We start from the raw sequence: 27,603 nt of genomic DNA, 5'->3' as shown, positions 1-27,603 counted from the left end.
AGCTAGTTGCCAAAGGCAGCTAGTTTATCAGAATTGTGAGAACACACACACACATATATATATGTAAAAATTACTATCTAAAAATAAATGTTATCTGAAATTTAAAATGAATGATTATTCTGAAAATTTAATTCATCTGAAATGTATTTCAGATGAATTTAAAAAAATTTTAAATAAAAAAAAGATGAAAATTGTAGAAGGAGGGGGTGGCAAGGCAGTCTGTGAGCAAATTAATTAAAAAGAAAGGGGACAAAATAGAAATTTTCAATGTATATTTAGATCAAAGAGTTTTAGGAATTGAGGATTTAACAGATTTAAAATGTTTTAAAGAGATACTATTTGCAGTTTGTTTGTTAAAACTGAATATAAACTTTGCTGATTGAATTTGTCTCATGCATTTTTCATTTCATTCAGCTGAGCATGAGTCAATTTAAAGTTAGAAATTGTTTTCGGGTTATTATTTTTTTTAGTGAACTTTGTTTCAGATAAATTGTAAATGTTTGATGAAATGAGTGTTCAGCAATAGTTTGAGTGAATAATAGAAGTGCAGAATAGCAAGTGCCTTGTGATATTCAAATCCACTTTGAATTGCAACTTTTGACTTATTAAATGCATGAGTAATAAAAGTAGTAGGCAAGAAAATAATAGTGCGTTTGAAGGTAAATGGTAAAGTATTTTATTACACGATGTCCAAGTTATACAATTTTATGGGATAATTAATATTAATTTTTTTTAAAAAAATTCTTTATTTTCTTGTCCAATACGAAAAGGAACTCTGAACCAATATTGTATAGCTATGAATTTTAATAATTGCATTTTTTTTTTTTTTTTGTAGAAGTCAAGATTTTATAAATTGTTCTATCCATATTTTTGCAACTTAATAAATAAATGTTCTAATTTCTGCAATTTATATTACACAATAGAATTTCTTAAGATGAAATATCCATTATTAACTGATTAATATCTCATTTGTAATTAAAAAAAAATATAGTTAATATTGTTTAAAAGTAAAATTTCTTCATTTTATACTTACTTATTGATTAAAACTTTTTGAAAACATATTTCACTCTATTCAATTGAGTTTTGTGCAAATCATCTGCTTTATTGTATGTACAATATACCTAGTAAATTTTTTTTATAAAATACATTAAAAAGTATTCATTATATTCTTCTGAAATGTCATTAAAATGCCTATGAGCACATCGGAAAATATTATACAATCCTTGCATAAATGGTTATTCTGCTCCAAATTAAAGACAGACATCATATAAGTTACATATCTGGAAATTTCTTCATGTACTCCAAAATTTGCTTGTGAAAGATAAAACAGTTTTTAATATACATTAGTTTTTAGATTAAATCAGCAATTTTTGATACTATTACATTTAAATACAATTTAACTTTGATTTTAATTTATTATTTAATATTTACACACAACTCCATGATGGTTGATTACTAATACATATGGCAATATCTCCCGAAATTATAGATATTGCCATATCTTTTAAAAATCTTAGTAAGCAGTCTGAAAAAATGATGTATTATTAAATTAACTGAGTTCATAACAATAATTCAAACCTATGTATATGATAGCCATTAATAAATGCACTAAATACCATATGATTATGGAAACAAGAAATACACTGGGAAATGTTTGTAAAAGTGGATATGTGTATTAAATACACAAATTAACTTTCATCATAATATTTAACTGATTTATCTTTTGTGATTATACAATGATCTTATTATTTGGAAATTGGCAGAAAATTTTGGAAACAAATTTGATCAAATTAACAGTGTAAGCTAAAAAAAAGCTTTGTAAATAAACAGACAGTAAAATTCATCAATGTGCATAAGATTTTAATCTCTTAAAGAACATTTTTGCTAAAAACGGAGTGCACAAAGCACATGCACACACAACAAATCATGCGATAACAACCAAATCCATAAGGAGAGAAACAGACTACATTGAGCGTGGACGCATCACTTTTATGCTGAGGCATTAGAAAACAGAAACAACTTTTTCACAAATTTTTTTTTTCATTTAAACATTTACAATGGTCGATAAAAAAAACAAGCCACTTTATAGCTCATTTCAGGTATAAAGATTTTATTTATTTTCACACAGTTCTGACTCTCTTGCAGAATGATTCTGCATGTCCTCACAAGATTTGTGTCCAAGCAGATTCATTGGAGAGTTCAAAAAATTTTTTTTCCACAGATTTTTGTACACATGATTTAGCTGAAAACTACAAGCTTCAACGATATAGCATAATATAATTTTTTTCACAGGTAATAGGAAATTTTTTCCTGAATCGACATACACAAATAATATACACAACACAATATTTATACATCAGGGATGGTCACTGTTATCTGCGCTTGTAACCTCCCCGTGCCCTGCTTGTCCTAGAAGTGAGAGGGGACAGACACTCAGTCATGGCCACTTCACTTTCTGCAAGATCAAGGTCTACTTCAAGGTCGTCAGTCAGCATATCAGCAGACTGTCGGTCAAGCTCCATCATTGCTTCTTGAATAGCATTCTCCAATTGAGTATTCATTTTGCGCCCCCTAAAAATAGGCAAAATCATAAAAATATTATAATCATGAAAAAATAATCATATTAAAAATTTGCTGCTCATATTTCTGCAATAAATGCCAGTTTTGATGATAATAAAATAGAACTATGACTAAGAAAATATAATTTTTTATTTTTATGAGCTGAATCAAAGTTTGCTAAAATCAAAGATCCGAGTTCATAACCAAATAGTGTCATATATAACTTTAAGAGCATTGAACATTATAAGGGCAGAAGCCTTTTTTTTTAGTTTCATTTTAAGTTCCTTAAAAGAGTTACAAAAATAGGAATTATACTTTAAAGACAATTAAATCCGTAAAAAACATATTTTTAAAAATTTGCACACATCAGCTAGTGATTAAATGAATTTAAATAATAATAATAATAATAAAATATCTAGAAAAAATGTTTTAAGCATCTGATAAATTCTGCATGTCCTCATTTTTAACTAAATGAAAAATTGCTGGGAGATGTTTTACCAATTTAACTAATATTGGCAATTGAAAGGAGTTTTTATAGATAATGAGTCAGCCAGACTAATTTTTAAGTTAAAAAGTCACATAATAACAACAACAAAAGAGCCCTTTACTATCAAAATTCATCCATTAGCAAAATATAAAACTAACACAACAGCTAATAGAAATAGATGGAATATCTGATTGCAAAGACATTCAAACTGTTTAATATAATAAAGAACATATTAACTTGAACAGATTCAACAGAACCCCCCTCACCCCCCCCCCCCAAACATAAAAATTAAAAACATTTTTTTTGTATATGTTCTTACTAATAAACTGATTTCAGGATAGAGGCAAAGATGGAAAATGTTTACTTACCGCCTATGTCGTTTTCTAGCCCGATGGTGTGCCTCTAAACCTTCTGAAAGGGTTTTGAGTTTTTCTGGATCCACCTGAGTAAAAGTATGATCACCAAACCATCTAACCCAAAGCTAAAGAAACAAAATTAAACAGTAAATAATAATTTCATAATGATAGATGATTTTGGAAGAAAAATATACATATATTTATAATTAAAAAACAAATATCATCCAGACCATACAAAAATAATTAATATAACACTAATATTTAAAATTTTTAATTTACAATTATTGGAGCCTGCATTTTTAATAAAATTGAAGTTTTTACAGAAAAATTTAAATGTTTGTAGAATGTAAAGCCTAACATTATTATAAACATACATACACATATACAAACATTTAATATACATATTAAAAAAAAATAAAAACTTTTAATTAAATCATTTAAATGTTTTTTAATGTATAAAAATTATAATATGCTTGTTTGAATATCTATGTCTTTTCTAACACAATATTGTTTTCATTTCACAATTTTGCTTATTTACAGATCTGAAACATAAAATTTAAAAAAAAAAAAAAAAAATACCTTAAGTTATAATTAAGCTAAAAAATTAAAATTATCCTCACAATATAAAAATATTTATATAAATATAAAGAAACCTCCCATCTTTGTTTTACAAAACATAATCTTTCACCCTCTAATTCCTGTCTTCAATAAGTAATTATGCAAGTCTGCTTATCATTCCAATAATCATCAATAGCAATTCGTGTTCTTAAAATTATTATGTATAGTGATCCCCAAAATATGTATAAATACCCACCAGTAATTATAACGAATTATAGATATGTATAGTTTTACCCAAGTTAACAAGCCAAAGAAAATTCCAGAAAATAAAGAAGCAGAGATATAAGTACTAGTTGATTATAATACACATAAATAGGTGCACCAGTAAATTGGAAACTTTAGTCTCAAAGTGTTACTGGTAATTCTGTTTTAATTTCTATGGACAAATTGGCTATTCCAAACAAAAATGAAAATAAACAACAAATCACAAATCATCGGAAACACAATAATATGAAATTATGTGGAAGAAGGAACTTGTATATTTTCAACAGGAAAATATATTCAAATAGTGTACAATTCCTTAATAATCCTTATACCATCTGTATGTAATTCAAAAGTTTTTTTTTTAATAATAGGATAATTTTGAATAAAAAGATTTATTTCAAAAAAATATTCTCAAATATATGAAATATATAATTAAAAAAATGTATAAATGTTTTTACTGTGAGAACTTATTTGTTACCCTTATCATTTATATGTCCTATCTTACTCCCATTGTACATGACATATCATTTTCACATTCTAGTTAGAGTACACAAACCGATTATTACAAAAGCTATAAAATAGCAAAAACTTTCACTTTATTTGTAGGAATTATAACAAACATACAACTATTTGTGAACCCTAAAAGGAATCCCTATACTCACATATGTTGAATAAAGCATCTCATTATTTTTTGAAATGATAAGGGTTAAAATTAATTAAATTCATAATAAAATTTTTGAATTTAAATATTATTTATATTCTGAATACAATTTAATTTTATAAAACTGCAAAACGTAAGGGCTTAATCATTTTGAATATTTATCTTATATTCACAGTTTAAAGAATTTAAATAATTTATTATGCTGGACTTTGAAAATTTTACTGGTAATAAAAAATTAGTATATTTTAATCATTAATTGAAAAGTAAAACAAGAAAAATTTCACCCCCTTGAAATAGAATTTTAGTGCAAAGGGTTTTTGATATATTAAGATGATTGTCAATTTGCCGAAGATTAATATGAAGACTTTTCAATCTCAGTAATGCAGTTTTTACAACAGAATTATATAAAATATTTGAGACATGGTTTTACCTAATATAGAAACATTAAGAATTATAGATATTTATAAATTTGAATTTAAAAAAATTTCTTTCTTACTTTTCCATCTTCAGATTTGTGGGAACCTTTGACTTCATCTTCTCGTACCAGTTTTCCTGGCCAGGATGGAAAGCCACGGATTTGTCCCCAAACCAAATCACCATCATTAAATGTGCGAGGCTGTGGGGGCAAGGGCGGTGATAAAGTACCATCTAAAATAAAATATATGCATCAATAAATGAATATATTTTAAGGGAGTTGAAATAAACACAATATCCACAATATTAAATTAATATAAAACTGCTTCAATTTCTTTTGCCTCAATTACTCTGCTTTTATAACTGCTCCTTGATTTTTTTTTCTAATTAAATTCTTAGTAATGAAAAGATTTAGTTAGAAAAGCAAAATACAGGGTATCCATTTTAATTAACACACAACTGCTAATTTTTAAGCCTTTAGAGATAGATATATACTATCAGTTGAAAAAAAAATGTTCTAAACAACAAAAAGAATTATACTTTATCTTGTTTGGTTGAAGAGAGACATGGTTACACAGCCTCAGTTTCTATAGGTCAAATTTTGTAAATTATAATACAGAATTGAAACAACAACAAAAATAAATTTTCCTACAACTAAAACTGACTTATGAAGCTTTGGGTTTCATTATTTTATACAACCACAGGTCATCTCAAAGAAATAGCTTGCACTGATAGACAGATCTTTCTCAGGAGCTATTGAGAAGTTAAAATAGAGATATCCAAGGCTTTATAACATTATCAGATGTTGGTAACTTTCTTTGATTACAGTATTAGGATCAAGAATGAATTACTAAACACGACAATAGAACAGGATGCAGAATAAAATCTTAGAATTCATTTTTTAAAGGTTTTCAATACATTTATTAACTCAAACAACATTAAAAACACACACACATGCACGCACACATTTACATAATATAGAAAGCCTTTTTAGCTGAAAGTACATGTCTCTATATCTCTCGCAACTTAGAAATGAGCTTTCGAACCATGATTAGAGTGGACACCCAATATATAATTTTACATTGAATTAAAAAATACTTGATTAAAAAAGTAGGTAAACATTATTCGTTGCCAACATTTAGAAAGATTACATCATATTGAGAAGAGAAAAATTTCAGTGGCATTTTATGGGTGCTGATTCTATTTAGGATTTTATTTACTTTTATTCATCATTTATTAATACATTTTTAACTTTACATATTACAGGATAGCAAGCATATTTTATCAAAAAGAATATCGGTTGTTAAATATTTTTCGCAAGAGAAGGCCATGAATAAAAGAAGTTTTAGAGAGCCAATATACAATCAATTAAAATGTGATTCCAGACACAAAATGCAGAGAAAGGATTTATAAGTGGTCTGATAGATTATTATGTCATAAGGAAAAAATAAATAAATAAAATAAATAAATAAATAAGTAGTCCACACATTAACTCATAAGGGTATTCAACAAGATAAATAAATAAATAAAATAAAAGTTGAAACCTGCAACCTTATAAAAATAACTTTCTTCACTACATATTTTGTACCATTACCAGCTTCAAATCTATGCATAATTTAGGGAGGGAAAAAAGAAAAAAAATTATTAACAATGAAACAAAAATAATTGTTTACAAATATCAAATATTAAGTTTCATATTGTTTAATCATTTTTTATTTTCTATTATTTTGCTCATCTCAGAAATCGAATTATCCATAGAGTCATTAACAGAAATCCTCATGATTACAAAAAAAGCACAATACTTCTAAATATCATTAAACATTTTTAACCCTTCAGCAAACACACCCATTTTTTTGAATATTAGCACATGGGCAGTGTTGTTTTGATCCCAAATTGACAGGCACTTACACCTTATCTTATTGGTTCTTTGCATAAAAATAAAATATGGTCTGAATATATAAATGCTTTTCCATGCAAACCTATTTTTATTTAAGATACAATTGCAATTTTTAAGAAGAAAAACTGAAACTGAATTTAACCACCTTTTTTTTCATACCTTTTCTGTATTCATTTCATTTTTCCTATTATATTCTGATAAAACTTATTATTTTTAATGAAATAGTTTTTTTCCCTGCAAAAAATTATTGGAAGAATAAGAAAATCTATATTTCACATACAATTTAAATTTGATATTTTTTAGAAAAAAGAAGCTTAAACATACAACTGAAAATTCATAACTTTTGTCTTTCATTTTTATATGCATACTCAAAAAATACTGTTATCATTCCTCATGCAGAATAAAATGAATTGTTATAATAAATTTCAAGACAATTTATTCATATAATAAAAGAATGCATTTCATATAAGGATTTGCTATGTTTTCATGAGCAGAGAAGGACTTGACCAGATTTTTTGGAAAATTCAGAATCTGCATTTTGTTCCAATTTGTATCAGGATCACTTTCCAAAATTTCATAACACGAATCTGAGCTATCATCATTTTGTCTATCATTAGTAAGATTTGCGAAAATATCTCTGAATATACCCTTCTCATTGTCACAGCACTCCATAGCATTACAAGAATCTGAAACGTTATCAAACACAAAGGTCAAATTAACCCTAAACCTCCTGCAAAAAATAAGATACATTGTTTCATTATTTTCTGTTGTTCAAAAAAAATTTTTTTTTTTTTTCCTCCCTAGCTTTTCCATGAAGGCACAAGAATGTTTAAACAAAAGAGAAATAATGGGGATCAAAAATATCCTGTGTGTGTGTGTGTGCTGATGAGTTAAGTATAAAAAAATTATGCTAAGTAATAATAAAGGAATAAAATTCAAAACAAGATGATATATTCTTTTGAAAATAAGACATTATTTAATTTAATGGCAAACTTTGTCCCACATGACACAAAAACTCATTCTGAAAAGCTCATTTTATATCTCTAATATAAAAAAGGGAAATTGGGAATTTTTTCTTCGAATTTTTCAATATAATGTTTCCTTAGCATCATATTATAATAAAGGGAACTGGATACACATTTTGGAATACTATTTCTTTCCCTAATTCAATTAGATTTAAAATTATTTTTTTTTTTGGTATGTAAGGGTTAAATATTCATCTGCAAGGACCAAAAATTCATTCATCTAATTTATTGACTTTTTGAAAAATAGTGCTTACATATATAAATACTAGTCAAACAGGTATTTTGCTGGGAATATTGGTTATGTTGATTTCAGTTAAACCATTTAGATTAAACTTCATATCTATGATTTTGCCAAATTATCTGACATTAAAACAATGCTATTTTAATCATCTTATTTAAATTATGTTTATTGTACACATGAACTTTTCTAAGAGTGACAGTCTCACAATATTAGAGCTCTATTTAAAACATAAATGTGCTGTTCAATCATCTTATAAATACACAGATATTAAGCATAATTATTCTTCGACAGCTTTCAACAATGGAAAAAAAATAATGCAATAAATTTGATGAAACAATGAAAATAGTTTTTTTTTTTAGTTAGGATTTCAGGGTAACAATGTATTATATTGTTGACAATTAAACAAAATCTTTAAAAAAATGTCAAAATTTAGAAATTTTTTTCAGAACTATTAAATTGATGTCATTAAAAAGACAATTTTAAAAATCTTGAAATGGTCTAAAATTTATTTTTAAGTAATAATATTTTTCAAAGTTATCATTAGAAATGAAATTTAATTTTTTTAAAGTTAATTTTTGTTTAAAATTTCAAAAACTTTGAGGTGCATACCCCCCCCCCCTTCTGAAGTATATATATTATTAATGTAAATGGATGAGCTAGCCCAAATATTGACCAAATTTTCGACAGATTTCGGTAAAAAATTTGGTACAGGTCTAAATACCAATGCAAAAACTTTCAGAAACTTAAATAATCTAGCTTGTAGTGTTTTCAGTTACTGCACTTATATAATATGTTAAGATAATCCCCAAAATAATTTCTTTAAACTAACATAATCAGATTCTGACTAAAACATATCAAATAAACAGGTTTGGGAAAAACTGTATGGATAATAACTACCTCTTCTAACACATAGAATTGAAACTTTATTTTGTTTTAAGTTCTGAAAAACAAAATGCATAATATTTGCTTTATGTTATTATATCACGCATTATGAGGCATTAAAATTAATTATTAAATATGACATGACAACACATGGAAGGTGAAAAAGTAAACAGCGCTGCTGTTTTCATTTGTTTCTAATTTTTACAAGACAAAGTACATTTTTATCTAAGCCAATAATGTTTTAAAAAAAGCATCATTTACAAATCAAGAGGCTACAATATTTTCAAATAAGATACAAAAATTTCAAATTATATTTATCTTATTTAGAAATATTTCAATATTATGATTCCATAAAATATAATTATAGAAAAAATAAAATGGAAAGCAAACAAAAGTCATTAGGCACATGGAGAAAAATAGTGAAAAGAAAAGAGTAGCTGAAAAGTTGAAACAATAAAGTAAGAAGGTTGAGACAGTAAATTAAAAAGATGTAGTTTGTAGTTCAGAACAATTTTTAACCCAGATACTGAATCTTGAAAGTATGAATTAAAGATTTTGCTGGTATGCTTAACTAAGTCAGTTGCTGAAATTTAATACTTTTTTTTACTTGCAAAGTGAGATTGCATAATCAAGATGGATTATGCTGTTCTCCAAAAGTAAGAGAGTCAACAAGCTGAACATAAAAAGATGTTTTCATGTTGTTGATAATGTCAGATTTCTCTATCTAAAAAGTGTCGACACATTAAAATGTCAGATTTCTCTATCTAAAAAAAGCTCCAAGTGACTTTGCCAAATTTTAGTATTTTTGCTTGACTCTACTTTGTCTTGAAGCTTCTGAAATAATTATTTCAAGTATAAGTTTTATATGCCAACCTGAAATCTTATCTTTTCAAAGATTTTGGCTTAAATGCTATAGGGTGCTTGTATAATTTTCTTGTTAGTGTAAAATCCTGATATTATTGAGTTCTTTTTATACTGATAAGGGAGTTCTAGTCCCTTTTGGTGATCAGAAAGTTTGCTAGGAAAATCTTTTCAATTTAATTTCATTTAAATCATGTAGACATAACTTCACATTCATGATTTTGGTAAATTATTAGAAATTAAATCTGTATTATTTGCCTTATATATGCTAGGTATACTACATACATGATCCTTTCTAATGGAGATCAATCCCATTACATCATAGTACTATTAAAAATGTAGATGCATGGGTTATCTATCTTGTAAATTTTATTGTAACTTCACTTTTTTTATTTATACTGTAAGCTACAAAGATATTAGAATCTATCTGGCTTTCAACAATGGATGAAAATCAGGTAGTTGATGGAATAATGAAGACAGTTTGAACTTCAAGGCAACAATGCAATCTATTGTCAGAAATTCAGAAAAAGATCCTTAAAAAATTGTTTAAATTTAACAAAAATTCATAAAAATGATTAAATTAGTCTTATTAACGAAGATAATTTTTTAAATTTTGAAATGCGGTAAAATTTATTTTTGTGCAATAATATCTTCAGAAGTTATGGCACACAAAAAAAATCATTTAATTTTTAAAAATTGTTCTGACGTACACATTTTTGCCCTCTAACGAATGCATGCGCCAAATTTGTCAAACAGTCTGGCTTGTAGGAGCACCAACATACACAAATTCATCTTTATTATTAGTATAGATAAATTCTAATAAAGTAAACATACTACGCGAGGTGAATATTGATTATTTTAAATTCTCTTGACATAACTTGAAAATTTTTAAATTCAATCAGATAATTTTAAACTTTGCTAGATTAACTCCCTTTTAAAAGCTATACAAATTATAACATATTAAAACTGAATTGAAGTCAGAGGTAAAGGCAACAGCTGTCTCTTCAAATTTCCATAATATACTAAAACAGCATTTAACCCTGATTTATTTAGCAAGCAAATATAGTGCATCCCACGAGGAGGTAGAACAACTTTCCAAGGGCATTGCCCTGTTCCTAATTTATTTTAGGAAAATGTCTAAAAGTAATAATTTGTAAAATGAAGCTGTTAACTAAGACTGAATAAAAGCATTATTCACTGTATGAATAATGATTATAATCAAGCTTTATTATTTTTTTCAAATGTTTTCTGTATTCTGTCCAAGCTGTATATTAATCCCCAATTACAAATATCATCTTGTGTATCTTTTTTAGTGAGTTTTGTTAATTTCTTTTCAAATAGTCCAAATGCACAATTAACAAAGTATATCAACTCAATTTTGCTTCTAATTATTAAATGTTAACTTTCTGCAGAATACTCATATTAAAAACAAGATTATATTAAGAATAATAAACCAAACATTAAAAAGAAGGAATTAATATAAAGTAGCCAGTAAAACAAATTTACCATCCGAATCCTCCTCGTGCAATTCTTCAAAAGGCATTTCAACTTCCCTTCTTAATCTTTTCAATCCTCTTTTTTTTGTAAGCTTTTCGTCTGTTTTTACAGTATGTTCATCACTGTATGAAGTCACAATTCCCACAGCATTCTGCTCACAAACTGAATCAGCTAATTCAGTAGTAACATTATCATCACGAATACATGCTAGGTTCATAGGTTCTTGGCTCGATTCAACACCCGAGTCACTCGTCACATTACAGTCTGTACTAGAGGGCTCTGAGCTCTCGGAGGAAGCTGTTGAAGTGCTCTCCGCCACACTTGAATCACGCTGATTTTCGGATTGCAGATGTTCAGCAGTCCACTTATTCAATTGGAGAATATCCTGGACAGTCTTTTCCTGAGTTTCACAGTTATTCTCTTCAGTAACATCCGGATCAGGACAAGTCTCTCCGGACATTGTGCGTAGATCAAGTATAGAGTTACCATCGTTGCTCTCCTCGATGATATCCTCTCCTGAGGAGCTGGGAGTCTGCTCCGACACTTCTCCGTGAATCGAGCTACAATCTAAAAAATTCACCATCTGACTTGTGCTGCTTATGGGATGTGAAATTATCTCTTCATTACTATCAACCTGTTCTTGAACAACAGCTCTCACAGCTGCTGACAAGTTAACAGGATCAGGCCATGGGGATTCGCATGATTCTCCCCCAGATGATAAAAGTGTGCTGCTATTCTCCCCGTCAAATTTCGACTTGACATCCTCCATACAACCATCCTGCAGACTACATTTTGTATTCTGGCTATCCTCAGGAGAGCTTGTCAAATTGGAATTATTCACCGGTACTGTAGAAGTTACAGTCTGTACAGATGCATTATGTTCAGTACAGCTACTCTGAACTCCTATGCTTCTAGCTTTGTGGCTAGGTTCTGTGAAGAAAGTAGTGGTTTTGGTTGTAGAAATTTCTCCCTTTATTTCTGACCCTAGGATCGGATAGGCTGAGGTGGAAGGCTGGTAGGAAGTGGAAGTAGACATTTGAAAGGAGCTGGAGCTTGTTCCGCCAGATCGACACACTTTCACATTACCTGGGCATGTAGTAGATGAGAGTGACTGGGCCACAGGTGGAATTGATTGCTGAAAAATTGAAGAGAATTGCGTTGGAACTGATGATTGGTTTGCATTTTCAGTCATGGTGTGAGACTGAGAAGTAGCAGTGACTAGAACTTCTGTTCCAGCCACATGCGTATTTATCACTGGGTTGGCAGCAACCATATTAGGAACAATTGAACCAGCAGCAAAGGCACTGTGCATCTGAGTAGGATGGACACCCATAGAAGAGGTGTCATTAACTACCATAGGCTGTTCCTGAGGAAGCGAGTTAACAGTATGAGGACCTTGTAGTACTGTTAAAGACTGAAAATGAGGTCCTGGAACTACTTGCTGAACGGGGATGTTTTGTATGACAGCTCCAGTAGGAGTGACTCCCAGCATGCTTAAGGGCTGAACAATACCCAAAGGACTTGTGATACCTGTTGTTAAGATTTGATGACCGCCAACAGACCCAATGCTGTTGTAGTTCATCACTGGTTGTTGTAAAAGGGGTCTTGATTGTTGGGGTAGGACGGTTAGAGTCTGTAACATAGGCTGCTGCAGGAACTGTTGCTGTATTGATGGTAACTGAGCTGCATTCTGTTGTTGCTGAATATGTTGTTGTGAACCAGCATTAGAATTAGCTGTATTTGTTAGTGATAAATTATGTGTTCCATGCTGCAACATAGATGCTACTGTCTGACTATTGGCTTTGCGCTTTCCATCCCGGCTTCTTTTTCGAATAGCAGGTGATAATGCACGATAAGTTATGTTATGCGTATCATTGCTAGAAGAAACTGGGGTAGAACTGCAGCTAGAAGCTGGTGTGCTGCATGAAGAACTGGAACCAGTTCTTGAATCATGCATACTATCAAAAGTCATTCGGATTTCTTCATTATGATTTCCAGGATGTGGTGGTCTCAAATTATTGGCTTGTGAAGGAACACAGTTCATTGTATTTGGTGGTAATACAACACCATTGAAAACTGTTGGAGCAGGAGTTCCGACAACTGGCGATGTTTGCAAAGCATCAAGACGCACAGTCTGTGACAATACGTTGGAACCACCAGGAACAATAACAGCATTTTGCATAGAGTTAAAGGGAACAGTATTAATTACTTGGACCATGGGTTGAACTGGCTGACCTAATATTTGTGGTGCAATGCCTATTGCAGGAATCATCTGAGTCATAGTGGTAGTGACAGCTGTTACATTGGGTACTGATAAGGGTGGCATGGGAGAATTTAATGCACACTGTCCACCTACAATAGGGATGACATTTGTCATTCTAGAAATATTGGATGCTCCAACTTGTTGTGGATGTACACAATTATTATCTCCATTAATGAGTACTTGACCACAATTTGATATCATGGCATTGCCAGCTAGATTTGAAGGCACTGAATTAGACCGAGATGTTGATACATTGCTTAGAAAAGTACCAGCAACTTGATTAACTCCTTCATTGCCATTGTTTTTAAAGTCTGATTTCTGAAACCAGTTATCTTGCACCATATCAGAACCATCTAATTTTTGTCCAATAAGTCTTTGCTGGGTAGAATGCAGGACATGAACTCCAGTTGCAAAAGAATTATCCTTACCATTTTGAAGAGACATATCATTGCTCATATGTTGAGGGGTTAAATCATTTCTGTCTTGTGCTTTATTCATTATAATAGATGTATTATTTTGAGAAGTACCATAAGTACCATTAGAAAATGTTAAGGATACGCTAGTGGGGCATGGAACTTGAGAACTCACCAAATTTGAATTAGGAGGTCTTGTTACAAAAGTTGGCTGGTTACTCATAATAAAACAATTATTTTGAAGAATTTGTTGTTGGTTGACTATATTTGGTCGTATGTTATCAGAAAGAACCATCTGTGGTCCAATCTGTTGTGCGGACGCAGCTAAAACTTGTGTACCATTCATCATACCATTACTTGTCATAGTAGGAGGCAACATAGTTATCAAACCTCCAGAGCCAGACATTCGCATCTGAGTTGGAGCCAATACTAGCTGTTGGGAATTGACACCCGAATTTGCAGCTGATGCTGGAATCACCATCCCACCAACCTGTTGAACAACTTGTGCTCTGGCTGTAGAAGAGAATATATTGGCACCTGAATAATCAGATGTTATTTTCTGGCTTAGTACTTGCTGAACAAGCATACTAGAGCTGTCTTGTTGAACTAAAGATGGCCGTAAGCCAGTCATTCCCTCTAAATTTCCAGTGTTTGGATTTTGCATAAAAAAGTTTGTCGGCTGATCTTGTCTAGGATTATTGTTGGAATTTTGCAAAGCACTATTAAATATAATAGGTTGCTGAGTCACAGAAATATTTTGTCTTAATTGCTGAGAGGTAGATGTCAACCCTTGATTAGAAATAACAGTATGCATATTGTTGATGTGATTCTGAGGTGTTGCACAACTCATTGGAAGATTGATTACATTGGACTGTGAAGAAGGATTATAAAACGAGTTTGTACTTGTTAAAACATTTACAGTATTGGGTGAGGAATTACTAAGTGCAACAGAAAGTATTGTAGAAGTGGGACAGGTGCTGCTACTATTGCTGATTGACATGCATATAGATGATGGCATATCAGATATTCTAGATTCAGGATTCATTAAGCTTTTTGAAGAATTGCAATTTCTATCTTCTGCATTTTCAGAGGAATTAATAGATTCAACTGGAGAATTTTCCAGAAAATTTACACAGCTCGTTTTAGAGTTCTGCTTGCTCGTTGATGTTACTATTTGAATTTGGCTACTGGAAACTGACTGATTAGGCTTACCAGTAACTGCCTGATTATGCATTTTATTCTGATCCCTATTATTTTCAAAGGTGGGATGAGAATTACTGGTTTGAGAAAACTGATTAGGTTCTTGATATTGAAATGAATTTTTATTCCCATTTGGACATACAGGGAATGGAGAGCTGTTATTGGAACCAGTTGAATCAGGCATCTTGCTTGCATCATAGAAAGTTGTGCCATTATGTGACTGAGTTCGAAAAGGCATACTTTGGTTAGTAACAGAAAGTAAAGGTTTATTCATGTATGATAAACCCATGTCGGCGGGAAAAGGCATATTAGCTCCAGTAATTGCCTGATAGTTGGAATTCTGCATAGGCCCCACCGAAGAGCTCGTAATAGTGGCAAACGCTTCTGGTGGTGGACGGTGATGCTCAGATGGAATCTGGCGAACATCAATATTCGGACATGGAGAGCCTCGGTCCAAGACTGAATTAAGTTTTGTGGCTTTAGATTTGCTGGTTTTTTTAGACTTTTGACGGGAAGTTACAGGAGAATCGTCCTTAGATGGTACATGTCGTGGAGAATTCATGGCGACGGAAGACACTGGTTGCTGCGTATCTTGTGATGAAGTATTAAAGCTCTGTCCACAACTAGGATTCATTAAATTTGACATAACACTGCTACTAATATGCTGACCACCATGATTCTGGAGGTCAGTAGGAAAAATAAACGCACCGGGAGTTGATGATTGTGAGACTGCTGTGACAATATCTGCAGTAGTCTGAGAGTGTGAATTCATATCTATACATTGGTTGACTGGAAGTGAAGTGTTAAACACTTGGCCATTGACATTGGTAGCAGAGAAGTTACAGTTCAATGTAATATTGGCAGGAATGCTGTTGTTGTGCAAGAACTGTTGAGGATTGAACATTCCTTGGTGTATAGCCTGCCCATATGCTTGGTGATCTATTGAAGGCAGAGGAGGAACTCTGTCTGTGTAAACTGCATCTGTGTTGCGAGTCACAATCTGATCTTGCATTAGATGTAGAGATGGATTCATATGTTTATGAAACATAACAGAAGGTGTATTGCCATCTTGGGGACATTGCTGGAAAGGCTGAAGGCATCCTTGAACCTTTTTGTCTTGGAAAGCATTTTCAGGTACAAAAAAGTTTTGGTTCAGGGGATGTAAACTGTTGAAGCTGGCAGCAGTATTCAATTTATTGATAACTGGCAAATTTTGTTCTTCCAAGACAAATCCCATGGTTTTAGTGGGACCCTTCCTCTGGTCAAGAGGTGAACACCGAGATAAAGGACCAGCTTCTGTTTTAAGAGTGTTTTGAATTTTCATCTGCTGACCTGAACCATCAAGATAACAGCTTTTGGTAGCACCAGGTTTTTCTTTCTTTTGCCCCATTTTGTCTCGCTGTGCAAGAAGTTGAGACACAAGTACACTGTCAAATGGACTGCGATTTTTTCCTTTCAGCCGTTTTCTCTTACTAGTAAGGCAGGCTTCTGCAACAATATAAACAAAAAAAAATTTATAAATATACTTTAATATAACATAATAAGTATGAAAGTACAATGACGAAAATAAATAAGAAAATAATAATATATCATACCAATTTTAAACGGAAATTAAATACAAGCCAAAAATTAATTGTTCGCAAGCATAGCATTAAAACAGGCCAAAACGCTAAGTATGATATAAAATTATTTATAATTATAACTATTTCAAATTTTAAAATTATTACCTTTTTTTGTAGTAGGTTGAGTCACCAAGGAGCTAGGTTCTCTATTGGTATTCAGAGATGATAGAGGTATTGTGCTACTGTGAAATGTTGCCATAGCAGCAATTTTCCGTTTGTGATTGCACAATTTTGTTGGATCATTCCAAGACAGATCATTTACATTCCAGCATTTGGTGGGTGTCATAGGGTTAAAATTAAATACTTTATTTAGCATCAAAGGGCATTCAAGACCACATTTACAGGTACCTTCTGTCTGGAGGTATACTGCTACTTCTTGGAGAGAATGCAGATAGATTTCACTTGGACTAAAAAAAAAAAAAAAAAAAAAAAAGGAATACAAAATAGGTAACAAAAATAGAATAAAGCATAAAATATTTCTTTTTTAAAAAATGTTTTTTATGTATAAAATGTGGTATAGGACACATTAAGAGACTGGTGGGATAATAGTTTACATTTTTTTTCTACACATTTTAAAATTTTTTGCTTTTTCTAATATATGCATTGGTTAAAAAGTAGAATCAAAAGATAAAAAAGTCTATAATCAAAGAAAATACTGAAATCTTTATAAGAAACTGAGAATAACTGCTGAGCTGAAACCAACTTATGGCATTACAAAACAAATCTTTAATATATATCAACAGACAAACTTTTTTCCATTTATATGCAAATGAAAATACTTTTCAATTATATAAATATTCTATAATTTGTTCACACATTTTAACAATTTATTTACAAAAGCATTAAGAAGTATTAATATTACATAATAATAGTTATAAGTGATCTTGTTATATGTGTAATATTTTCTGAATAAATGCATGCTAAAAAGAATATTAACAAACAGCAGCAGCTTATGTATTGTAACGAATATATAGTTTCAGATGATTATGACATAGTGATGTATATTTGTACACTTACATTTTTGGTCTTTTCCTTTTTCTGTAGTTTAATATTTAATAAATAATGTTGTAACATCTTTTTATATTAATTTTGTTGTAATATCTTATTATATTTACATTAAACAGGTAAGTATTTTAAATAATTAATATAAATAAAAAAAATTAACCTTCAAATTTGTTTTTCTATTCCTTTTTCCTACTCTTACATTGATAAAAAAAATCATAACTATAGTTGAAAAATAAAATAACAATGTAAAGCAAGACTAATAAGAAAATGAAAGTAAAAGAAAAAAAAATTCAAGCCATACCTAATGTAAAAATAAACAATTTGAATGTTATTTATTAGTATTAAAAATTAATTCAATCTTTCATGATCTATTCACTCTAAAAAATCTTAAATTTTACTTTTATGACTTAAAAAAATGTATTATCCACTGAATTCAAAGAAGCTACATGGAAGCTTTCAATTCACATTGTGCTGATGATTTTTTTTCTTCTTTTTTATTGTTAAGAAGTAGAATTCAGGCTCTTATGCTGCACCATTATTCTATTACATCCATCTAAAGGAGCAACATATTTATAAATGTGTATATATTTTAAGAAATTATGCTCCTTCAATTGATTTTATTTGAAGTGAAGTTAAGGCTTCATTAATGAAAACTCACGATTACAAATAGGATCATATGGAATAAAATAAGGCCTGCAGAAATTTTTTTCCTTCCGATTTATTTATAATTGTAGCTAAAAAATATTGAGAAAAAAAATCAGCTGGAGTGAGAGAAATTTTATTCAAATTTAACTACTTTAAAACATTAATTTCTTTTTTATTTATCAATAATGCTCTTACATTTCCTCTTTTATTTTCAAATTTTAGGTTCATGAAAAAAATAAAAAATCAGATTAAAAAGTTTAAAAACTCTATTTCTAACATAATTGGTCACAACAGTACACTCTTCTGTTGTTCAAACAAATAAGGGAAAACCTGTGCTCTATAACACTGCCAAATTTCTAAACAAGTAGTTAATATGAGAAGTTATTTTTACCACCTACATTAGGAGTATGGAGAAATCGGATTGGGAATTATGATTCTTGGTTATGGAATAAATTTTCAAATATGGGGCAAAAATCAGATTGGGAATTTGGGTTCTTTTTGCCTATTTTTCCTTGGCATTTTGCATTAAAAATAATTTAATATAAATTATATCACAATTATTTATAGATACAAACATTAGATACAAAATAAAATGAATTCATGGTTAAATTTAAACAATGGACAAAGATGGGATTATTGCTATATATTAGTACCAATACATAAGCCACCCAAGATACAATATCCCTTTGCTTTCATTGATTATTACCATGCATCACATTTTGTTAAATCATACAATTAATATTCCAAGATTCTGTGTTTCAAATAAATATAATGATCTTAATAATATAGACATAAATACTATTTAATTTTAGAAATTTTTTAATCAATTTCATGATACCTAAAATCAACACACAATTCCCATTCAGATGATGAAAATCGTTCAAAAGTACACTTACCTGATATAAATCACTTTTCCACTTGATATCACCCGTTTCCATCCAAAAGGAACAGTTATGAAAGTCTCACTGTGCTGAACAGACAGGACAGAGCCCATCTCAGGAAACTTCTGAATGCTTGGAAACACCTTTTTATCACATGGGGGAAAAACATCCATTTGCCCAGAAGTTGAATACGTAACACAATTGTATCCACCAGAAAATTTATTTGGATCTGGGCTTGGTTCGTTACTTGGAGCACACATGGCGATGTTGTGTGATGTGCTTGGAAGTTGTTTTGCAGGTTCTGAAGACAGGGTGATGTTCACAGCTGATGTGCTTTGTTCACCTGCTGAATTGGGTTTTGCAATGGCTCTGATGTCAAGTGAGCCAGCAACTGCTAAATTCTCCTGTGCCTGAAAAGGAGCATTCAAGACAAGAGTGTTTGTCCTGGCATCTTGGTTAAAAGATGCCATTTTAGCTTCCTTTCAAGCTAAAGATCTGATCTCCTTTAAGTGACATTAGAAATCCATATACAAAAGCAGACGTTGCGTTTTCTTAACATGATAGCTGTGCGAACAAACTCTCTCTCATTTAGGAATGCAAACGTCTTGTAAGTACTGTTGCGACCTACGAAGAAAAGTATATATACAAAATTACAACACTTAAAAAATAATCAAATCATAACAAAAATAATCAGAAAATAAATTAATTTTGCATACTAACTGCATTGTTCAGGGTTAAAATATTTTTTTTATTTACAATTATAAAAAAAGTTGAGCAGTTTAATGGCTACTTCTTGTTTTTCTTTTATTGCAAGTAAAATTGGAATTTGCAGTAATTAAGGTTACAGTATTATAAATCAGAGGGTGATGCCAACATATTGTAAATATCACATATAAAAATATTTTTTAAATATCATCCAAAACAATTATTTTAAATATCCAAACAATTTTCATTGTTTCATTAAATATTTAATCGTATGATTATGTTTCATCAGAGAAAGCTGAGAAAAAAGATCCTGTTTAATATCTGAATAACTCATAAAACACATTAAAAAGTAAAAGCATAATATCAAGAAAATTGCAAGATAGATTAACCAATCATTGTTTCTAAATAAAGCTATAATATCATGGGACCGATCTCCATTAAAAATGTTCCAAGTACACAATGAAAAGAACATATGCAAGGCAAATAATATTACACTAATGAATAACAATTTGACGGAATTATGGGTATGAAGTAAGGTATAAACAATTTAACTGAAATTAAATGTAACTAATATCTCAGACGAATAAGCTGATCACCAAAAGTGATAAGTGCTTAATATAGTAGAATATAAAGCAATTTAATAGCCTTAAAAAAAAAAAAGCTATATTTTACTTTTATTTACCAATTTTATTTTCAGCTTCAATCAATGAACTGTTAAATTATTTGAATAAACAATAGATATTAATATTAAACATAATAAATTTATTATATTTCCATGAATTCTTCCAATAAAATATCTAGCTAACATATGAGAATTTATTATCCCTTATATCAAGTTAATCAAATCTTCTCTTGAGAATATATATAAATAACTTAACAGAAAATAGATGAAATCTAAGAGGTTATCTAGATCAAATATAAAAGATCAGATTTTTAGATAAAATCATAATAGATTATGCAGAAATAGTAGAATATCGAATATGAACAATCCTTTAGATTTTTCTTCTAGGGCTGATCAGTTACAATATGAGTAGCAGAATAACATCTGTCAATAGGTGAAGTCAAACAATAACTTTAATAACATTAAATACTAAACATTATACCTTATCTTGATCAGACACGATTAATTATGAAATATAATGATTATAGAAAGTTCATACAAGAATTATTTTGACATTATAAAATATCATAAATGTTTATTTTAACAAGTAGAAATTGCTTTAAAATTTTATATTTATAAGATTTAGTTATATTATTTAATAGACAACACAATCAAACCCAATTCCTAAAATCTTATAACAGAGAAAATTTCTTTTCTTTTTTTGCAGACCAATAACAAATATAGCAAATTATTTATCACACCTGGTACAAATAAGGGGAAAAAAAAAAACCATAAAAAAAGCACACTATTTGTTACTAGTTGCAAAAAATTGTTATTCAAGTAAGATGTGGAAAACTCGCATTGTGGTATTATTTATCAAGCAATGACACTCGCACACAAAAATTTAAGAATTTATTTGCTTTTCTTAACAAATGCTACATAGCCAATCGGTAGGTTAAAACACACATATGTCAATTCTTGATATTTACAAGGTAAAGATTAATTTCTTTTATTTATTTAAATGAAAAATCATGAATAAAAACAAATGCAGTAAAGAAACTGTTAATACATGATAACATTAATACACATTTTCACCATAAATTTCAATTCTATATAACTGTAAATTACAAAATTAAAAAAAAAAAATCAAATATATAGCTATTAGATCGATTGGCAAATTTTTCATTGTGACATGGCAGGCTTTTTTCATATTGCTAATTGATAATTACTAGAAAATCATTTAATCAAATAAAACTAAGCATATAAACTATGGAAATAAATTCTCAACTCAAACAAAGTATTTATTTATAGCCGATGTAAACAATTTTCCTATTTATGGACCCATACATCTCAAAATTTTTAAATTGTTAAAACTTTCTTTTGCTACTGCAGGCAAAGAAATATTTTTATTATGCCTTTATAAATTGAAATAATATATAACATTAAAATATCTAAAAGCAGTGACATGACTTATATATAAAAAAAAAGATACATATTGATTGAAAAAATTAATTGAAAAACAAGACTGAAGAAGACACATGAAGATGTGAATTTTTACTTCAATTTTTTGAAATCGCAATAATTATTTTGTCATTCTGTCCAAGACCAAATGACTAATAAAACAATCCAGCAACCTGTCTTCTAAACCACAACATCAAGCTTAAAATGCACCACACATTTATATATGCATAGAAAAATCTTCAGTGAGATCAAGTCTCCACCTAGCAGCTTTCTAACAACAAAATAAAGACAATATCACAAAACCACTGCAGCTTGATGACAAATTAATTCCATATTAAATTTTTATTCAGAATATCTTCAGATACTTGTTTACAAGGACACTTATCATAATGACTAACACTGCAGAAAACCACAATTTTTTTACTAGATAAAGGGCCACATAAATAAATGAAGTAATTCAAAATATATTTGTGTCAAAATAGTTTATATCAAAAAGTTTCAGAGAAAAATATTGCATATTTTGGGAATAAATTTTTATTTGACAAAAATGGATTATTCCAGTAGTCTAAGAACTGATGAATATATATATATATATATATATATATATATATATATATATATATATATATATATATATCTAACTTTACTTAGTTTTTGATATGAAGGTCAAATACATATACAATGTTCATATAACTTGCATTTCAAAAAGTGAAAAGTTAAAACAGACAGAAATTCCATGCTAACAATGTTAATTATATATAATTTACTTTATGCTTGGATGGTTAGTCCAAATGGTATCTTTAACCTTCAAAATAAATATATTATGTTTACTCTTTTCTTGAATATAAACTTTGGGATTTTTCTAATAATCAATGTTGATTATCTTGAAAACTATTGTTTAAAATTTTTAAAAGATTCATCTTTTATTTCAAAAAAGTCCAAATATAGTTTCCAAACAAATGAATATTTGGCAAAATATAACCGATATGGTAGGAAATAATCAAATTTCTAATATATAATTTTTTTTAAATTTTTACATGTCTAGCATGTAAATTAGTACTAATACATACCAGTTTTTTTTAAAATTCCTTTTAAATTAAAGATATATTCATAAAAAATAATTCATAAAAAGTGCTCAAATAAGTTTTTAAATTAGTAGAAAATCTATTATCATGACAACTTACAGCTTAAAATATATGGTAACAGGATGTTTGCCTACGTCTTAAATCTCCCATATAAGATAAATAACATCCCCTCCTCCCAATCTTATTTGCATCTGACAATACTTGTTTTAAAAAAAAGATAATAGCTTGAAATATTTAGCATTACAAATTACTTCTCAATAATTTTTTACATTTCAAGTAACCTAATACTACTTTTATCAAAGGATTAAAACATTTAAATTTCCTATATTGGTGTCCCCCCCTTCTTTTTATCTCTAATGATTAATAAGAAATGCCAAATGAAAATAGCAGAAAGTAAAGTAAAATTTCAAATAATTTTATCTTCAAAATTCATAAACTAAAATGCCAAAATTATTTATTTATTCTGCAAATCCATAATTAAATAGCATTTTATATATTAGAAAATGCTATTACTACGGACACATTTAGAATTAGAAGAAAGAATTTAGAATTTCACCAATGGAAACAGATTTTTTAGATTTATATAGCTGTCATTTATTATAACTCTAGCAAAGAAAAGGGGGGAAAAATCCTCTATATAGGCTCCTTTTAAATAGTACTTGGATTTTTAACTAATAATAAATATTTTTGTAATAAATTGTCAAATCTACAAACTGCATGTTATCTTTTACTATACTGTGGCTTTACTTTCCTATTCCTCGTATAAATTGCAAAGTTAATAAAAAAAAATCTTCATATTTTAAGACTGCAAGAAAGTAAGCAACCAAAGAATCAATCAAATGACAAGAACAATTTGAATTTCATTTTAACAATTCATGTAAAAAGTCAATTTTATAAATTTTAATGGGAATAAATATTAGTTTCCTGCAATAATATAAATTTTTATTTCAATAATATTTATTTATAGAAGGAAAATGCCAAAATCAATTTATTTTTAATTAATAATTTTTTTAGAATTTAACGGAGGAAGGGACAAAACTCTATGACATGCAAAGCTTATTTGAGCTAAATTTGATTGTTCTAGATCGAATGGTATTACCTTCAGAACCCCAAAAGACAAATACACATATTTTCTTTTGCTATTAAAAGAATTTAAAATTCTGATAATGATAATTTGATGATTGCTATATTTACAATATATACAATACTACCCAATGCTGCAATAAAAAATGGATCATTGTTTTTATTATTTTACAAAAATTATATTTAATTATTAATATTAACTTCAGAGCAAGCTTTAATTTTCACCTACTCAATATTTTCTCGCATTTTAATATAACAGGAAGAAAACCAGCAAATTATTCAACTTACTTTGCTGAAGTGAAAATTTTAATATTCTTTACCTAATTAATGATTTAGCATAAAATGTTTAGGCATATTCCAAATGTTTAGGCATACGTTTCTGAATACCCCATACACACAAAATTATACTCCTTGTTATTTATATCGGTATGTTATTAAAATACATTTAACTATTTTTTTAAAAGTTCCATAATATTTTAATTTTCTAAAATAAAAAGTTCAGAAATGCAGAGAAGGATTAATCATGTAATAATCAGAAATTACTCAGAATTATAAAAACGGCTATATATTTCAATCATGAGTTTTAGAAACTGCTCAGAATTATATAAACGGCTATATATTTCAATCATGAGTTTTAGAAACTGCTCAGAATTATAAAAACGGCTATATATTTCAATCATGAGTTTTATCTGTATACACAGTAAATTCAATGCTTCTCCCAGAAATTTATGAAGACCCTCCTTGTCTCTATCTTCCTTGCAGTTATATCCACAAGAAACAGCAAGAAATTAGAAAAACTTTAACAACAGTGTTACTTCATGTGCTAGTTCCGCATAATATTTAGAGACAAATAATTTCAATAATAAGTCACCATTGATCATATAGGCTTCATATACAAATATATCAACTTTTTTTAATCAGTTAAGCTCTTAAACTGCAAAGTTTTTTTAAAACTCTTAATTAGGTGTCACATTTTTATTTCGACATTTATTGTTATTTCCTTCAATAAAAGAGAAGAAAGAACATATGAGATATATAAGTATGTTAAATTGATTTATAGTTTTTAAACTAATTACCACTTCTAATAATATAGAATTTAATAATTCCGTGGATGAGCCTGTTATTTCAATAAAAAGGATTAAACTCATTATATTGTACCACAATCTTAAAATTTTCATGTACCTATTTTTATTATTGTAACTTTGAAATGGAGATAATTTATTTTAAGAGCAACACTGAATAACAAAAAGTAATGTTTAAGATCATAAACTTATTTTATTATAAACCTACTCTGCAATAGTAAAAGCTACTCCCATTAATACAAGAAACAAAAACTTTTTTTTGGACATTAAAGTTGGAATGACTATGAAATTAATGTTGTAAGCATTAAACGTTACAATAATAAAAATATGCAAATAAAACTTTAAAGATTGTAATGTAGTTTATATTTTGTTTAAGAAATATACCACTCAGAGATTAAATTATCTAAAATTTTCATATTTATTTATAGTTCTTATACTGTACTCTGATTCTTTAAAAAAAAAAAAAAAAATTCTTAAAATTGCATTGGAAAATTTTTTGTATAATTTATGGGCAATTACAAGGTAATTAATTAAATTCTTGCTTTCCATGAACATCGCTCTTCCTGCAAGCAGTTTCTTACTTCCATTACCCATTAGTTTGAATACAAGTTGTAACCTAATACAGGATATAGGTGAATAACAATTATCTGCATTAAAAGGTAATGGTAATCGCAGCAAGATATTTAATTATAACAAAATATAAAAATGTAGCAATTTTTAAAATTAACCACCCAATTATAATTTTTGTGCCCGGCAAACAGAGAAGTATGCTTTTTTTTTTTATCAGCTATATAAATGTTTATCAGTTTATATATGCTAGTTATTTTTTTAAATTATGTTCTTAAATTTTAAGATTAGTGACAACACATAATCAAGAATTAACAAATTTACAATCTATTTTGTACTGTTTCTGTGAAAATCCAAAGTTTATTAAAATTGAATGAAACAAGGTTCCAACATAAAACTGCCCTCTCCTCCTCCCTAAAAAACATTCTTAATAGTATTCTTGTGACTAATGAACAGCATTCAGGATAAGAATTATTTTAAAGGTAACAAAGTTGGTTGGTAAAAGAATAATTCAAATGTATCAATAAAGGATAAATGAAAATCTAAGCATCTGATTTGTGTAACACAGTGTTGATCTTCCAAGTTGAAAATCTAGACTTTCTCATTCTTTGCTTACTTCAGCATGGTCAAGAGATTTGCACTCCTATATATTCTTAAAATCATTATGCAAAAAATGATTGATTACATATTAAAAAATGTAACTTATTGAGGTCTTTTTGACATTTTTTTGTAGTTCTCTTAGCTTTAAGCTATATATCCATAGTTTTCATCTAATTTCCATAATAACTACAGAAATTCTGTAGCTGCTGGAGGGTCTGCTTTCACCTAATTCTATAAGTACCGGTAAATTGTGAATTTCTTAAGAAATCAATATAATGTTTTCTTAACTATGCTCTTCTCAAAATTAGAAAAGAATGATGCAATGCCCTGTAATAAAATCTGATGCTTTGAAATAAAAATAAAAAAATGCATGATTGTTTATATTACTTTAGTAGAATTGCAGCCATATGCATCCAATATTCATTAATTTTTTCTTCCAATAACCTTCTTTAAATTTTTGTAATACAATATGTAATGTTCCATTATGCCATAGAATAAAAACAAGCACAACAGAAAATGAATTAATAACTCTTTGGCTGGCACTGCTCCAAATTCATTGGGAAAAAAAAAAAAAGAAAGAAAAAGAAAATTACCATCAACATATTATAAATAACTAATAAATATATATTATAAATTTATTAAAAATAAATAAAATTTTATGATTAATCCATGAAAAAAAAAGGGAAAA

The 27,603-nt window shown here is 28.8% G+C and overlaps 1 protein-coding gene across 1 annotated transcript in view; it reads right to left on the bottom strand.

Annotated features, from left to right (window-relative positions):
• Positions 1-1,839: 1,839 nt before the first annotated feature.
• LOC129963826 (uncharacterized) overlaps positions 1,840-27,603 on the bottom strand; it is a 30,866-nt gene continuing 5,102 nt past the window's right edge. The window contains exons 2-7 of the mRNA XM_056078394.1: positions 19,747-20,355; positions 17,306-17,607; positions 11,712-17,066; positions 5,382-5,533; positions 3,415-3,527; positions 1,840-2,571 (exon numbers count right to left, since the gene is read on the bottom strand). Of these exons, the coding sequence (XP_055934369.1) occupies positions 2,373-2,571; positions 3,415-3,527; positions 5,382-5,533; positions 11,712-17,066; positions 17,306-17,607; positions 19,747-20,201 (6,576 nt within the window). The 5' untranslated portion in view covers positions 20,202-20,355 and the 3' untranslated portion in view covers positions 1,840-2,372. The remainder of the gene's footprint in view (positions 2,572-3,414; positions 3,528-5,381; positions 5,534-11,711; positions 17,067-17,305; positions 17,608-19,746; positions 20,356-27,603) is intronic.

This window comes from Argiope bruennichi, chromosome 3 (assembly GCF_947563725.1).
Source record: "Argiope bruennichi chromosome 3, qqArgBrue1.1, whole genome shotgun sequence".
NCBI classification, from domain to species: domain Eukaryota; kingdom Metazoa; phylum Arthropoda; class Arachnida; order Araneae; family Araneidae; genus Argiope; species Argiope bruennichi.
The sequence above is the reverse complement of the archived record's forward strand: the minus strand, read 5'-3'. Positions and strand labels throughout refer to the sequence as shown.